This window comes from Lineus longissimus, chromosome 8 (assembly GCF_910592395.1).
Source record: "Lineus longissimus chromosome 8, tnLinLong1.2, whole genome shotgun sequence".
Classification (NCBI taxonomy): domain Eukaryota; kingdom Metazoa; phylum Nemertea; class Pilidiophora; order Heteronemertea; family Lineidae; genus Lineus; species Lineus longissimus.
Genome location: NC_088315.1, coordinates 706,936 through 723,361, shown reverse-complemented (window position 1 = coordinate 723,361; position 16,426 = coordinate 706,936). Strand labels below are relative to the sequence as shown.

The 16,426-nt window shown below is 44.3% G+C and overlaps 1 protein-coding gene and 1 long non-coding RNA gene across 2 annotated transcripts; both read right to left on the bottom strand.

Annotated features, from left to right (window-relative positions):
• Positions 1-222: 222 nt before the first annotated feature.
• LOC135492475 (cubilin-like) lies at positions 223-9,872 on the bottom strand. Its single transcript, XM_064778982.1, has 19 exons — positions 9,680-9,872; positions 9,116-9,264; positions 8,677-8,935; positions 8,236-8,390; positions 6,983-7,238; positions 6,691-6,848; positions 6,065-6,293; positions 5,776-5,915; positions 5,103-5,334; positions 4,806-4,936; positions 4,246-4,474; positions 3,738-3,874; positions 3,165-3,423; positions 2,706-2,842; positions 2,122-2,359; positions 1,813-1,952; positions 1,313-1,565; positions 803-960; positions 223-489 (listed from the first exon to the last, which is right to left on the bottom strand). Exons 1-19 carry the CDS (start codon positions 9,759-9,761, stop codon positions 223-225), a joined length of 3,609 nt encoding a protein of 1,202 aa, XP_064635052.1. The 5' UTR covers positions 9,762-9,872.
• Positions 9,873-10,281: 409 nt separating this feature from the next.
• LOC135492153 (uncharacterized) lies at positions 10,282-11,472 on the bottom strand. Its single transcript, XR_010448034.1, has 3 exons — positions 11,409-11,472; positions 10,733-10,964; positions 10,282-10,396 (listed from the first exon to the last, which is right to left on the bottom strand). It is a non-coding gene; the product is annotated as an uncharacterized LOC135492153 (long non-coding RNA).
• Positions 11,473-16,426: the final 4,954 nt, after the last annotated feature.

Here is a 16,426-nt window from a genome sequence, read left to right as displayed (position 1 = left end):
TCCTCATCTGCTGATGGTAAGGCTAATGAGGAGATAATGCTTTGTTCAGAACGGATATCATTTGAAACCATGTTGCCATTTTGTCCTGGATATACACGGCGGTACCTTATGGACTAAAAGTATACATGTACATTTCTAAGTCTGACACAACAGCAGCTTTGGACTAACGGATTATTAGAGTTCCTGCTTTTGAATCGGACGTTTGCGGACTCGTTGATGATGCTACATACCTTCCAAGTCGACAGATTTCACCATCGCCTCAAAGCCTTTGAAAACACTCGTATTATTATTGTCCGATTTAAACTTGAGCACAAGTTTATTAGACTTGGCCTGTTGTTGGCTTCGATTGGTCAGTGATGCTGGATATTGCTTCATCCCACACGTCTCGACTTTTTCGCTGGCACCATCTGTGACCGCCACATAATCCCTCTCGCAATCTGTGCCATTGCCTTCAGTTTCGAAAAAGCCCAGGAAGCCATAGACAACATCCTGAATAGAAGACGATAGGGTTGAAAAGCGATGTCCAGTGCTTCTTGCCTTTCTAACTTTTACGCTGATCTCGTGTACAGTTGAACAAGATCATGTGGACATGCTAGTGTAGTGAAGTAAAGTAGAGTAATTCAAACGAAATCATTCGGACCGGCTCGTTTGTCTTAAAGAAGGGAGTAGCTTCTGAATTGCCCAACACCTTGTATGACCGATGGCTGCGGACATTACAAAGTTATGTGGTGATTATGTTGAGTAAGATTCTAGCCACGGCCACACTAGAGTCATCAACATAAAGTCCAAAGATAACGGTTACCATTTTGTCGCTCGCCCAGCTGAACTCATATTGGCAGCAAAGACCAGGTGAATAGTCTAACCCATCCGCACGGTCTGGGGATGTAATGGTGTAGTTCTTGTTCACATCGGGGATGGTTATCTTCTTTGGATTGGTGCACTCTTTACCCCACGAACATCCTACAAAATTGTATATATCCTATAGTATTTCCTACCGCACTTCCAACGTAGTCCCGCTACAAACATTAACCTAAGCAATCCATCAATCGAGCTGTTAGCAAAGAAAAGCGACAGGGAAATAACAGTTGTCCCTCCTGATGTGAAAGATAGCAGCTCCTGTACGTTAGAGATCGATAGTGGCTCTCCCGGAATGCACCAGTAATGCACAAAACACATTTTAAATGCCCAAAACTCCCTGGTCGTATCCTTGGCTATCACTATGACCCTGTACAAGTGTACTCTTTGTGTTTGCATTTAGGTTATTTACGGAGGCAAATGCAAGCTATACGTCCACTGGTGAAATGACACATACCTTCAGGTAACTTCCTTAGAGTTGGTGTAAACTGAAGTTTGAATCCCATACCAGTTGTCTTGGAGTTCTGGTCTCCATCAGAGACAAACGATACAGTGTAGTTATCAACTTTGCTATCTATGGTGGTTTCTGCAATGGCGGAGTTTCCGCACGTCTTCACCGCGGCAGCGCCACCGGCATGAGTCTCGAGATAGTCATTGGCACACCCTGCCGATTGTTCTATGTCCATTACCAACGATTTCACTTTCATGTCCTAGAAATAGAGACAATAACGTGGTGGCTTAGAAGTGCTGTAGAAGAAGGAAGTGTCCCCTTGATCCATGGACATATCCAACTTCTACCCCGGCCCTGTTCTCCTTCATCAGATTTCATGAGCCAAAAAAGCTTTTTACAGACACAACCATAGATTTCTGATCAACCCGAAGGCTTGTTAATCGCGCGTCCATTCCTGATGTCGAAGGAAGCTCAATGAGAAGACGAGAACTCATAAGGCTACTTACAAATTTCTGTTTATTCCAAGTGACAGTCCAGGTACAGTGTAGACCGCCAATGTAGTTCTCAGCATCCGCAGGTGCCCACGAAGAGATAAGTGTTGGTGGCGTCATATTTGTGATTTCTATAGTTGTTCCTCCATCACATTCTGTAAAAAATTTCAATTTTAACCGTGAATTATTTTTTAAATTTTGATATCAATTGTGAGACCTCGCGGTATGCTCTTTCCGGTGATTGTTCAAGTAATCTACCATACCGACATATGTTCCGTTCTACTTTGAGAGCTGACATGATCAGTCCTAACACATGCGACTAACCTTCGGGTAGCTCAGCCGCTACAACGACACTATACCCCTTGCCCTCGTTCGCTCCATCGGAATGGAAAGAGATCACAGTATGCCCGGATTCCAGCTCAATCGGTGTCTCTATCTTCGTGTTCTGGCAGTGTTTGGTCGTATTTCCTTTCTCGCCATCTTGGATGACCAAGGAGTCATTTTCACACTTTGCATTCGGGCTGTTTATATCCACGGCTCCAACGGTTGTCAGGGAAAGGCGCTGAAAACAATGGCGTTTCATTAGATGAGGGAAGCGGCAGTTTCAAAATGCACGCATTGAATGTAATGACATCCTAGAGAACTGTCTGTTAAACACCCAGGCTAAACATTAGAATCCCCGATCGGAAATGACGTAGTTTGATCGCATTCAACTATAAATCCATTGAACAGTGGTGCTTGGTAAGTCAACCGATGACCTTTTTTTGGGGTGTGATCGGGGATTCTAAACTCGTTCCAACACCCATCCACCAAAGCCAAACTCTAATGGTCCACGCAACATACAAAATTTCATACATGGTCATTTTGCTTCCAGCTCCGCAGTGCCTCACAAACATTGAATGTCTTACCAATCTCTTGGGATCGTGTTTTAGCGTTGTCGAACAATTCAGATCGCTGAGGTAAGGCAAGTTCTGATCTCTGTCAAGAGACTCTAACGTGGTGTTCCCTGGAAGCTTTATGGTCATACTATCACCATCCCGGCACGCTGAAAAACATTTACAAAGAATGGTATCTGCTGTTAGCTGGTTGACACTAATGGTTTCTGGCGAAACGAAAGCATAGTGATGGGTCTGTCGTCTAAGTAATTCAAAAAGGTACTTGTATGTTTTTAGGTTTAACAATATGCGTTCATCAACAGATTGCGTATGCATATCGCACCACACTTTAAACCTACCATAAACAGTCATGTACAGCATCGCATTCGTAACTAAACCCCCAAGATCTCACCTCGATGTCCAGCAATTGTCCACCTCACTAAGAAAGCACTGGTAGTTGTAACCACTGTAAGATCTCGCAGACATACCAACCTTTTGGCAAAACCCGTTTAGTGATTTCAAACTCGACGATAAAGCCTCTCCCGTTATTGCCGTCGGCGTTCGAAATGAAATTGTAGCTAGCGAATCCTGTCTTCAACTCCAATGGTTTCTTTAGTAGGTCTGTAGCATTTCCACACACCCTGATCGCATTCTTGCCATCAGACCTCTCAAGGTAATCATCAGTGCTCGCGTTGCTACAGTTCTTTGTCGAGGCGTCAATATCCATGTTTAGAAGCTTTTGCTTGACCGTCTGAAAATGGATGGTTGCACATATGAAAGAAAGTTGAGACACTGTGTTCAGGGAAGAACATCTACATAAACGTCTTCATTCTAGAGTAAGTCTGTAGATGCTCTTGAGACATCATTTGTTATGCTGACGGTGCATGATTATGTGCCCCATTAGTTGTAGTTATCAAATCTGGGATGTGCCTAGCGTTGAGTGGCGATCCAGGGATACCTTGGCTAGGCCAAAGCAGGTAAAGAAGCATTTCATTGTAGCATCTTTACGATGAGACTTGTCCCATGGCATGAATTTAGACTTGAGGTAATATGGTAAAAACTTACCAAGGACTGTAAATTCCATTTAAATGTATAAGTGCAATTGAGATCTTTGTGGTATTTCTCAGGATTGTAGAACTTAAGGACGTGAGTGCCAGGCTTCGTTAATTCTGTGACGATTTCCTTCTTCGCATTCGTGCAGGCTGCAAACATACAACAGGATCGTATTTTGATGCTCCCCGATCTGTGTCAAGTAGGCAAGTGTCTATTCAACTCTAAGGTATGTACGTTTGATATGTGTGACAGTAGCCAACTCGTTTCTGCCTGCAAACGACACCTGTGCCGAAGTAAGGTGGGCTTGTTCTGTTAAATTACTTAGTAGAATCCCATCGGGGTTTGACTAAAAAGATGCGAGAGCTGGAGTCGTTCTTTTCTGCTGGTAATGCCTTCTGATGCTTCACTAAACGAATATGTTAAGACTACCTGCGATAAAGGAAGAACCATACATTATATTGACGGTCACACTACCATCCTTTTTATATCCTTTGCCATCAGCATTTTCTCATTCACTAACCTTGATACGAGACCTTAATGACCATCTCAAATCCTTTGCCGTCAGCAGCCTTTATGGCATCAGAAATGAATCCAATTGTAAGGTTCCCGGAGTCGGCTGTAATACAGCTAACAGCAGCCGCCCCGCATAACGCTTTCTTGGTCTGGCCGTCCATGGTATCAATCTTGTCTTGGGCACAAGCTGGCATACTCCCTGTAACTTCGATCTTTGGGAAACAGAACTGCACATCCTGGAGGAGATAAAAGCAAGAAACTTGATCACACAGTTAGTAAAACGCTCCATGATTTTGTTGTTCGTTGTTTTATCTTTTGGAAAGCCTTTCCGACCTCAGCCAGGCCTCTGTTGGACCAATTACGTGCATCGTGACTACTTTTCAAGTCATGATAAGACCAGTGGCAACACACAATAATGAAGGACTGACTGCAACTGCAGATTGTCTCAAACTGCCGTAGAAGGGATTCACCATAGGGAAGAACGATAGTTTATAGGAACAACGTTTCCTGCTACATCCCATTACTTCCAGTTACCGTTTCGCCTTCTCTGACATATTTGATACTCACATAGATCGCCGTGTCCCACTGGTAGTTCCATTCACAGCTCAGAGACTCTGGGTAGCCCTCGCCATAGAAGTCGATCTCGTGCTTATCAGGTTTGTCAAGCTTGATAGGAGTTTTGGCGCCCGCAACACAAGCTGTAAAATACAACATGCATGTACTTAGTATAAGAATACCGGTTGCCGACTAGGATGGCACGTTTATCAATATCCTAGTTCACTGGGATATTCTCACTTAATTCTGAATAAAATCTAATCCTTGAACACATGAAGACGATATGTTGCTGTAGACTCTGATCTTTACCTTTGAAAGTGACAACCAGGATCAGATTGAATCCTGAGCCAGTTTGCGCATCAGGATCGGACGTGAACTGTATCTTTAGTTTACCAGTCTGAACAGGTGTCAAGGTCACATTGGCGGTGCCACAGACGTTGTTGGTGACTTTCCCATCATCTAGGACGAGTTTATCTCCTTTGTCACAAGTCTTGGCTGGTGTTCCCTTGATGTTCACATTCTCAATCTTGTATGACACATCCTGAAAAGGAGAACAACCTCAGGTGCTTCTTACCGCGCATGAGAATTGTAACTTGATTCAGTTTTCGTGTGTATGCTCCTTTCCCGTGGTATAGCAAACTTTTACCTCGATTTTACTGTTTGGGTGTTTGAGTGATATTAGCGTGCAGGTTTCACTTTATGATATGGTTTGATAACTCGAGCTATGACTAGGTGTTTGTTAGACTGCCCGGAAATCTTACTCTTTGGCCTCGTATTCAATGTAATTTCGGAATAGCTGTAGGGTCCAAACTTACTTCAGATCCAACCTTACCTCCAAGGCTACTAAAAAAGTGTACGGTACGGTACGGTACAGTTCTAAAAAGCACTTGGGTTACTCCCAATATTGTATTTGATGACCGCTGGAATATAAGGCCTCCTTTAACTTTGTAAGAAACTAAAACTCGAGACTGGACACACTTACAAACAGATCTTTGTCCCATTCATACTCCCAGTTACAGTTCAGATCAGGAGCATAGTTTACGGTACGATTCTCTATCTGTCCATAGAAGGAGAGGTTCTCATCCGTTTGAAGCTCCTTTTTCACGGGTTTACCACCACAACCTGAAATCAAAGGTATTTCAAAGTGTCTAGATATATAAAGTCATTGCTGGTCTTTGGATTATTTAATTACGACTACCCGGACTCACTGTTCAAACTGGCAAGCTGCTTTGCCAAGGCAGTAACGGATCACCATTATGCACTTCATGTACCTTTAGGAACTGGCAAGAACACCAACTCGAATCCTTCACCAACTTCATTATCATTGTTAGACGTGTGATTGACCTCCGTTTCATTCTCCTTGACGAGCCTCCTGGTAGAAATAGGCCCCTTGACACATTCATCCGTCCCGTTAGCTCCCTCCTTTATCGTCAGTGTGTCCTTGGTGCAATCTGCTCCGGTCTTTAGGTCGAATTTTCCCTTGGTGGAGACGAGAAGGTCCTAAAGGGAAAATTCAGGTTTTTCAACAACTGGTATCGAATAACGTGGGTTGATGTTATGATGTCTCATAGTTAGTCATTCCTCCACGGAAAAGTACAAAGAAAGCATACTGCTCACTTTGACCAACTCTACGCCGCCAGCCACGAGTAAGATGAACAGGGAGATAGAGTTATGAACGGCGATTAGAACTGTATTTTGAAACCTCATCGATTTATAAGTACCATCATTAGAAACGGAAAAATGTCTACAGGGGCAAAACCAAACAGTCATATCGTTTGGTAATGAACGTCTTTCCAATCTTACATACACGTCAACCTTCAACATACACCATCGCCAGCTTACAACTTCTCGACCAAATTGTTTCAACTTCACAATTTCACCATCAGTGATGACTTACCAGCTTTTCATTATCGTACTTGACCTTCCAGGAGCATTTGTAGCCCGGGATGTATTTGAGGTTCTTGGGGCGGTCAACGGACGTAAGGGATATGCCGTTGCTTGGCTCCGTCAACTCGTATTCAGCGACGTCTTCGTCTTCATCAGGATAGAAACAACCTAGAAGGGGACAACAACTCTGTCAAACATTCGGATTGTTCCGTGCATTTTTTCACACCACTAGTCTTACATAGCCGCAGGAACATTGATAAAAGATAGAGTCAATTGGCATTGATTTGAAACATCAATCATACCTTTCGACAATTCCCGTTTCTGACACTGCACCTTTATCTTGCAGCCTTTTCCAGTCGTGTTCGTCGCGCTATCCGTTACAAACTTCACCGAGAGGGAGTTACTGTCTGTCACATTAGTCAGGGGGATGGCGTCGCCACCACAATACTTTGTGGTATTCCCGGCTCCTGTGGTCACCTCAATATAATCTGTTTCGCATGTCGTGTCGTTCACCGTTTGATAGATGGACATAACTCCAACTGTCTCGTAACCTAGTGTCTGTAGAGATAGGAGATAGACTTGTGAGAAACATCTTTCCTATTGTAAACTTTTCTTGATGATTTGAAAGCCATTGGTATCGATGAATACACTTAAAGCTGACATACATACATAAAAACCCTAACGGCCAAGTTAGAAAACACTACCGACCGTCCGCCATGTTTTCAACGACCGGTCAGCCATGTTTCAAAGGCTTTCAAATATGATAGACCAACAGCAGGTCGGGGTGGCGCTACCATATTCACCAGCAGAGCACTGATATAAGCATCAGTTTACATATCTTACTCTACGTGGCCACTACGCCCAGTGTTAGAAATCGAATGCCACCTCATCAGACAGTTCTTCAATACACGCATGGTTTTAATACTAGCAAAGTCGGAAATTGTTTTGCATCTTCAAAACTCGAAAAATAGCTGCGTGCTTCTATCATCATCAGAGGGTGGCATGTTCATCTCCTGATTGTGTGTCTTATGAATTCACTTTGCCGATATAGTAAGAAGGCAAATTTTAAAGGCCACTTTGAAACTGAAAATGGTGCAGAAAAAGGCGCCATTCTGTCAAGCTTGTGCGTGAAATCAAAAACTGAAAAATATGTCATTTACAACAACGGCTTCATGGCATAGTGAGTGAGACGGGAAGGATCAAGTGGCGAGAGTTCCGAGTTCGAACCCGCTCGAGGAATATTTTTCTTTTTTTTTTCTTTACACCAGAGCGTCTCTGTGACCTGTCTCGCCAATGAACTTGTTGTATTTACAGCCAAGTGAGACCAGTTGCTGGTGTCTATCATGTTTCAAGTGCAGTTGGTCGTTTGGTGGTCGGACGTTTGAGTTTTCTAACTTGGCCGTTATGTTTTTTATTTCTTTCATCGGCCTGGTTGGCCCATGGTTAAAAGGTGTGGGCCGAAACCTTTGAAAGGTTTGCGGAACCTGAAACAGGATGCATCTACGGATGTGGATAAACAACAAGGAGGATGAGAGTTACAAAGACACTGTCTTACACATCGTTGCTGATCCCAAGTGAATTGTGGCCAAATACAGGTTTGATTCGCAAGATAGTTGAATCCATGTTCATATCCCCAAGTCGAAAGGTAGATCGGCTCAGTGTTGGCGACTGCTACTGGTGGTTGTTTGCCGGCTTTCCCAGAATCGCAATCTAAAGAGAAATGGTACGTGTTACAAGTAACTCTTCAACGGAAACCATATTGCAAGTGAAGATAGGTTAAAGATCTTATCTCTTTCGCGGGGAATCGGATGCTCACATACTAGCATACTTCTAATTCTTCAGACTTTCTTAACGTATTCAGTGATTCGCCGAACTGGATCTTTGGTTCCATCGAAGAGTCGAAGACGGAGACGAACACAACGATGACTTAAATCTTACAACACTATCAGTGCTGCAAATTTCTGTATTTGGATTAAGAAATACTTTATCAACTTACGCAGAGGCACGTCATATGCTGAAGTGATCAACACCTGGAACCCTCCCCCGACCTCGGCATCACCATTCGCAGTAAAGTTAACGGAGAGACAGGCTTCGGTCGAATTCGCCTCCACTTGCACTTGCGTTGTATCAATCGCGCTGGTCGTGCAGGCGGACACATTGCTTGAGTCTGTTTCGTTGGAGATTACAAGCCTATCTTGCTGGCAGGAATTGTTAGTCTTGATGTCGAAATCGCCAACGGTTTTGTATTCGACTTTCTGTAAATGATTTATGTTCTTAAAATTGAGAAGTTATAATTCGCTAGAATGAAAAGTGGGAGTGCAAAACAAGAACAAAGGAAAATATTTAACAGAGCGCCTTGACAGGGTATTGATTTGTGAGTTGGTACGAAATCCCTGAAGGATATTGGTACGTTGGTTCGAAATACATGTACTCACAAATTTCCTCGGATCCCAACAGACCTTCCACCGACACATGGCATTCTTCATGTACTTGCCCTCGATCGGGTTGAAAGACCTCACATCCGTTATGATGGTCGCACTCGTGATGTTGATCACCTCTGGTTCAGTGACGTTAGGATCACATGCTGAAAGAACGAAATGAACTTGTGAACATAAGCTTGTGGCCAGCATCAAGGTGGCTGTGCAGTTGATGCAACCCTCTGCCAATCAATTTCGATGTGTACAGACTGTTCCATTATTCTGAGTCTCCTTGTATCTTGGGAAAGGAAAACAGATTGTTGTATGTCATGTACGTGCATCCACTATTGTCACGTCACACCTTGTGTTCTAGTTAGCTAGCTTGCTATGGAAATCTAGGAGTCTGTGAACAAAAAGTATGATAAGCCATGTCGGTACTTTGATACTGGAAAAATTTTCAGCCAATCAGTACCGGCTTGCATCATCAGAGGCCGTGGTGTCCTGGTCGCTGGGAAGCTGGTCGACCTGAATTGAGCAGCGTTTAACAAAAGCTCAACCTTGGGAAGCGATGACGTCTCATACCTTTAGGATATTTCAATTTACAAGTAAACAGAGCTGTAAATCCGGTTCCTGATCCTTCGGCATCTGACACAAAGTTAAGCATCACTTTCCCACCCTTGGCCGGAGTTTCAGGGACCGCGTTTGTCCCGCAGATGGCAGTAGTGTTGCCACTGTCGGTCACATTGAGGACATCTTCAGCGCAGATTTTGGAGTCGGTACTGTTGATGTCCACGGAACCTATGCTATATGAACACTTCTGGAATGAAATAAGTAAGAGAGACGTCGACCTTGGTACCTTCTAAGGTCCTAATTTTGGAGTAGATTCTAGGTTGAGATAGGGACAGCAGAGCTGATACAGAATCTTAAAGATGAGAAATGAGAGTCTCAAAGTTGGGATAAGGTCCAAACATTCAGGGAGATACCTAGGAGTCTCGAAGTACTGACAGAGGTTTCAAAGTTCAGACAGAGGTATCAAAGTAGACAACATGAGAGAATTGGATGAAGTTTCTTCAAATTGAATAACAGCTTTGATCGTTGTCACTATCCCGTCGAAATGCCTGCCAGCCCTTCTACCAACCAGAATAATAACGCTAGAAATACTCACATAAAACTGTGGATCATATCTGACTTCGTATTTACAGTCTAGGTTGTCTGGGTATTTGCCGTCATCATTTGGTGAGCTGATTTCAATGTTATCTGGTTTCTGGACTTCGTACACGCTCGATTTCTTGCCACATCCTAAAGAGGAAATTGTCACCTAACATGCGGGGATTTACGATCTCGAAGCCTTGTGTCAAGTTGGTGACCGGTCAATCTTAAGATGACTTTCAAATTACGACAGAAGTTGGGTGTTGACGAGAATGGTACTGACATCTTAATACTCAGTGGCAGGGGAATCATCAAAAGGCCAATTTGAGCCCAGTCCATCTCAATTCAGGATAATGCCAAAGTAGTCTGTCAAGCCTTATTTATATGGATGACAAAGATAATTCCAAGATGATTAAGATAATTTCGAACAACATCATCAAAATCATCAATTGTTCAACAGAATGGTGTTCTCTCCAGAATGCTTACCGGCGTAAGAAGGTTTTAGTGACATCTTGAATCCCTTTCCGCAGTCCTTGGCGCCCTTGTTTATGTAGCTGACCAATAGGGGTTCCTCAGTGGCAAGCTTTGGCAGCACATCCTGCCCAGTACAGTGGTCCGTCTTGTTTTCCCCGCCCACCTTAAGACACAGCTTGTTATCACCACACGTCTTGTCCGCATTGGCTTTTATATCAATAGCCTCAGCTGCGTAGGTGACTTCCTAGTTGCCCGAGAAAGGAAGGTGTTAGAATATGATATATACTGTATTTCCTGCCCAAAACTTTGGTTACTTTTCTGGAACCTTGAAAGGTACACGTACTGGCAGTGTCATATTGGCAGAGTCTGCAGTCTACATTCGTATTTCTGCCGCCTCCTAATGAAAAATCGTTCCTCATCTCTCGACACTACTTCTACGTACACAATGCGACAGATCGGATAAATGGACTCGTCGATGCCTGTTTAAATAAAGCTCTATACGCGCGTATTCTCATAGTTTGACCTACTTTGTGTTTTACAACCAACAGTATTTGCTAGAGGTCACGCGAGGCAATATACATGCATGATACTCATGGAACACGAATGCGAGGGCGTGGCCAATTATTCTCTTTGGGCAGTGTTATTCAAGAAATCGGTATTTTCGAGTTCAACGCAATTATCAACTTACCAGTTGCTTTGACCAAATGATGTTCCATAAACACCTGACACTGCAGAGCTTTCCCTCCTTGTCATCGGACCACCCTGGCGACACAATATCCATTGGTCTGGTGGAGTTGAGCTCGACCTTGAGAGGTCGTAAGCCAGCACGGCATGCTGCAATAAGTTGTGAATCTCCGGTTAGTGAACCTTACCTTGACACATAGGCAAAGCCGACCAAACACTGCGGAGACTAAGGGCAACTTTCAATGCAAACTCACGTTGAAATGGATGACGATTGAAGAAGGTTACTCCATTAGGCTCATATTTCAAATTGTTCTTTTATTTCATGATCCGTGGCCCTCAAAGCAGTCAGACAACTTGCCCGACTCCGCAGGTAATCGTCACATCTGTCTTGACAGTACTTGAACACGGTTTCAGCTTACAGCTTTTGAATGGTTAACTAGTAAGATATCGTTTGATCGCTGTGATGAGCCCTTCACGGTTCTGCTCCCGTGAAGTCTACCGACCTAACCCAATTAACTTACCGTCGGGGAGTCCTCGGCATTTGTCAATCTTGTCGAGTTTTCCAATTTCACTTTCAATGAGTGTCTCCTGTTCTCCGATCAGATTGGTAGCGTTGGCCGCATCCAGTGCCGTTGGTGGGAGCGTAAAGCCGGCACAGTCAGTCTTGTACGCAACCAACTGAGCAGCGATGATAGTGTCAATTTCCTCAACAGCAGCGCTGACGCTGGCATCAGTTTTGTACTTCTCCCCAATGCATTTAACTCCGTAGAAATATTCGGATAACTTCTTCTCTGATGCGGTCTTCAGGATGACAGATTCATCCGGGCAGGGACAATCTTCCAGTTGCTCGATCTTATGAACTAGCTGCTTCAGTTCTGCCCCGATCTTATTGATCTCTTCGGTATTCGCCTCAGCATCAGCAGTGCTTGTTGAACTACACTTCTCACTGGCCTTGACCCCGTATCTTTCGGAGTATTGGTCAACCTCCCCTACAGCGGTTGCTAGGTCATTGTCGGTAATATTCGTAGCACTGCGCTCAATGCACTTTGCCTTCTTCACAAGTTCGCCTATGCTCTTGTAGCCGTCCATGGCAGAGTTGACCTTTTCAAGTTTGCAGGGACACTCATTCTTGTCTTCGACAGGGCAGGGGCAGCTACGCCCATTCTGGAATTGGGTATTATGGATTGTAACCCGTTCTGCTGCTTCTTTAATCGCTGCGACAGATGAATCATCCCCAGTGGCATTCGCGCAATTAGTCGCAGTTATTTTCATAAACAGGGCCTCGGTTATAGCCGTAATTTCTCCCATCTTGGCATGAACTGGGGCTTTGTTTGTCAAATTCTGATAATTGCATGCTGCCAGGTTTGCTTGTGCCTCTATCAGGGAATACAGCTTGAGATCGCGGTTTGCTGCCTTTAGCTTGCAAGGACATGTCTGCCCCTGGTCCAAGATGGCTGTCAGTTTCTCCATATTGGCAAATAGATCAGTTACTGTTGTGGTAAGTTGTGCATCGGTTGATGTAGTATCTGAGACACAATCTGGTTTATCAGCAGCATCAATCTCATACTTCTTAGCCAACGCATCAATCTTGTCTTTTTGCACCTTGAAACCAGCGTCAGAGGCCGTATTGAGATCAGCTTGTCTGCAATCCGCCGTTTTCTTGAATCGAGACAAAACATCTTTAACCTCTTTCATCGTAGTACCTGCCAGCTCCTCGCATGGACAGGTTTTAACAGTTGCCATCCGGCTGTCCCATTGTGTGACACTTGCAGCAAGTTTAGTTATAGCCTCCAGTCGCTTGGCATCAGTTAATGTGCTTGCAGTACACCCAGTTTCAGTAATGGTCAGACCAAGGGCGTCGGTGACCGTCTTGATTTCCGTCATCTTTGGTTGAGCAGTTGCTTTGTTTGTCAATTCTTTGTTGTAGCATGTTGCGGCCTTTGCCTCCGATTCTATAATTCTCGTGAGTTGGTCCATGCTTTCTTTCCCCTCACTCTTACAAGGGCAGAAATCATTGAAAAATCCCCATTTTGGCAGAATATGTTCAGCTGACTCTATTGCATTGTCTACGTCTTCCACTACAATGGAAGGCTTTTCATCCTTGGCACATTTCACCTCGTAGGGAAACGAGTTGCATTTCAGTAATTTATCAAATGACTTCAGGCCTGCCATCGCCACTGCATTTGTAGTATTCGCGCCAGTACACTTTACGGCCCTGGTGATACCAGTCAGTTTGGCCTGCATCGCGTCATTTCCACAGGAACAAGCACCTTCAAGACGACAGGCATACACCTCCAAGTATGTTTTTAAAGCTGCCTGTAATTTCGTATTAGTGTCCTTCACAAATGCATCTGTTGTAATGTTGGTGCCTGTATATGCAGTCGTGACCTTACTGCAGGGTGTGATGAGGAACGGAATGGCCTGAATCTCCGCCCAAGTGTACCCAACAACAGTTACTCCGCCGTTTGCAGCGTCCGTGGCACATTTCAAGGCACTCTGCATCTTCTGTAATTCATTATAGAGTTCTCCTGCTGTGTTGGACACGAGGAATTGGGTTCCACGCATGCATCTCCTCTTCTTGGTAGATTCATCTAATAATTCCATTTGCTTTTCTATTTTGTTATATTCAGTTTCCAGTGTTGTCAAGACTGCAGTCTTTGCCGCATTATCCTTGGTAGCAAACTGGTATTTCGCCAACCATTCGGGACAATCCTTTGCCGCCTTCTCGCATAGCCAGTTATTGGAGCTGATGGCTCCACCCCAGGGAGGGTTCAACTTCTTAAGCTCGAGCACCACACAGTTCATTGCAGTTTTCAACTGTATCTGTCGGTTGTACTTCTGGTAGAACTGACTGACGCTGCAATCTTTGGCCAAGAAGCTCTCTTCATAAAACTCAATTTCACCTTCCACGTCTTTGAGTTTGACCTGGAGTAATGTTAAGGCTTTGACTTGCTCAGCGGCAACCGTCGGTGGAGTAAAGCCAGGCGGACAAGTGTTCCCAGCTTGGATAACATACTTGTCAGCGCAAGTTGTGAAGTCTGTAATTGCTTTTACAGTTGCGTCTGCAGTAGCCCAGTCGGGTACTATGCAATTTGCCTTCTCCAAGATCTTCTTTAAATGTTCCAATTCATCCAGAAGCTCTATAATTACAGAGTTCTTATCCCTACATAGTTTCAGCTCCGTCTTGTCAGATGGCTTACATGGACATTTCCGTACCCAGTCCAACACATTGTTATTCAGAGACACTCTACTTGCTATGTTTGTAATCTTCGCTAGTTTTTCAGCAGCAGTGCCAGTTGATGCCGTACACCCCGTCTCTGTCACTGTCATCAGAAGTGCATCTGTCACTGCCTTTATCGCAACTATTTTAGTGTTTGCTGGTGCTTTCTCTGTCAGGTCCTTATTGATACACACCGCATCCTGAGCGAGAGATTGGATCCGATTATAGACTTTGATATCCTTCATTTCCTTAGACGATTTACAAGGACATTCCTTTAACACTGCCGCATTTTTGACAAGTGCTTCCAAATCGGTAGCAATTCGTTTAACTTCGGTAGTTAGAGCTGCATCAGTGGTGGTAACTTTGTCACACGTCTGCGAGCTTTCAGCTTCCCCGCAATACTGCTTAGCCAAGGCATCTATTTTACCCTTTGCTGTCTTAAATTCAGTTGCCTCGGCGGGCTTTGCTAAATTTTGTTCTGCACAGTTTGTTTTTCTGAGTTGCGTTTTCGCAAAGTTCTTTATTGCAGCAAACTCTAATTCAACACTACAGGGACAAATATCCATGTTGTTGCACCCACTGAACAGAGCTGTTATCCTATCAGCAAGTGTCGTTATCGTGGCAGTCTTTTCGGCATCAGTTCCTGCAATCGTAGCAGTGCATGGCGTCTCCGTAATCGTCTGTTTCAGTGCATCTGTGACCTTTTTAACCTCAGCCATTTTTGTTTGTGCCCCTGTCTTGACTGTGAGGGCTTTGTTGAGGCACGTAACTTCCTGTGCAAGGATCTTAATCACCTTCTCAGTTCCTGATCGGGCATTGACTTTCTCCTCTTGACATGGGCATTGCTGCCCCAGAAACCTCCAGATCGGGATCATTTTAGGTAACCTTTCTATAACAAAGTTTATTTTGTTTGGTTTGTCTGAAGGCTTTTTCCCTCCTGTGCATGTTTGAGTGTACTTATAGTCATAACTGTGCAGGGCAATGTCCAGAGCTTCCATTCGTTTCACTGCTCCTGGGTTCTCTTTTGTTGCATCAGTACACTTCACTGACTTCACCAAGTTGTCGATATTTACCGTCATTTCTTCGTTACCACATTGACATAACCCTTCCTTTCGACAGAAGGAAACGTCATAGAAATCCTTTAGAAGAGTCTGTAACTTGGCGTCAGTGTCTTGAACGAATGTCTGTGTCTTTATATCAGTTCCATTGTAGTCGTTCGTGGCATCGGCGCAAGACTTGAGCGCTGGTACTGCGACGGGTTGACTGAATGTGTAGCCGGCGACTGTGATACCGCCGTTTGCTGTATCAGTTGCACACTTCAGCGCACTGGCCATTTTTGTAGCATCTGCTTGCATCTGGGCGGTGGTCCTTGTCTCGAGTTGAGCCTTGCCAGATGAGCAGGCATAATACCCTAGACAGCTGGTTTGCAAGACAATTTCATTGATTAAGGTTTTGTACTCTCCGTCTAACTTAGTAAGGACCGTCGGTTTCGTTGCGTTGGCTAACGTTGACCATTTATTCTTCGCCAATGCAACAGTACAATCTGATGTCTGAGTCGAGCACAACCAAGGAAAGTTTGTAACCGTACCCGTCCATCCTTGCGTTAACTTTTTCAACTCCGCTGCTATGCAGTTTAGCTCTCCTTTCATTTGACTTCTCTTGTAGACTTTCTCAAAAAGCAGTCCCAGTGGATCTGCAGCAACTATAGCATCTTCGTAGGTCTTAATCGTTGGCCGTAGATCCTTCAGTTGATTTTCAATGGCTGTTATGGCTTTGACCTTATCCGCAGGCGTGGCGGCCGC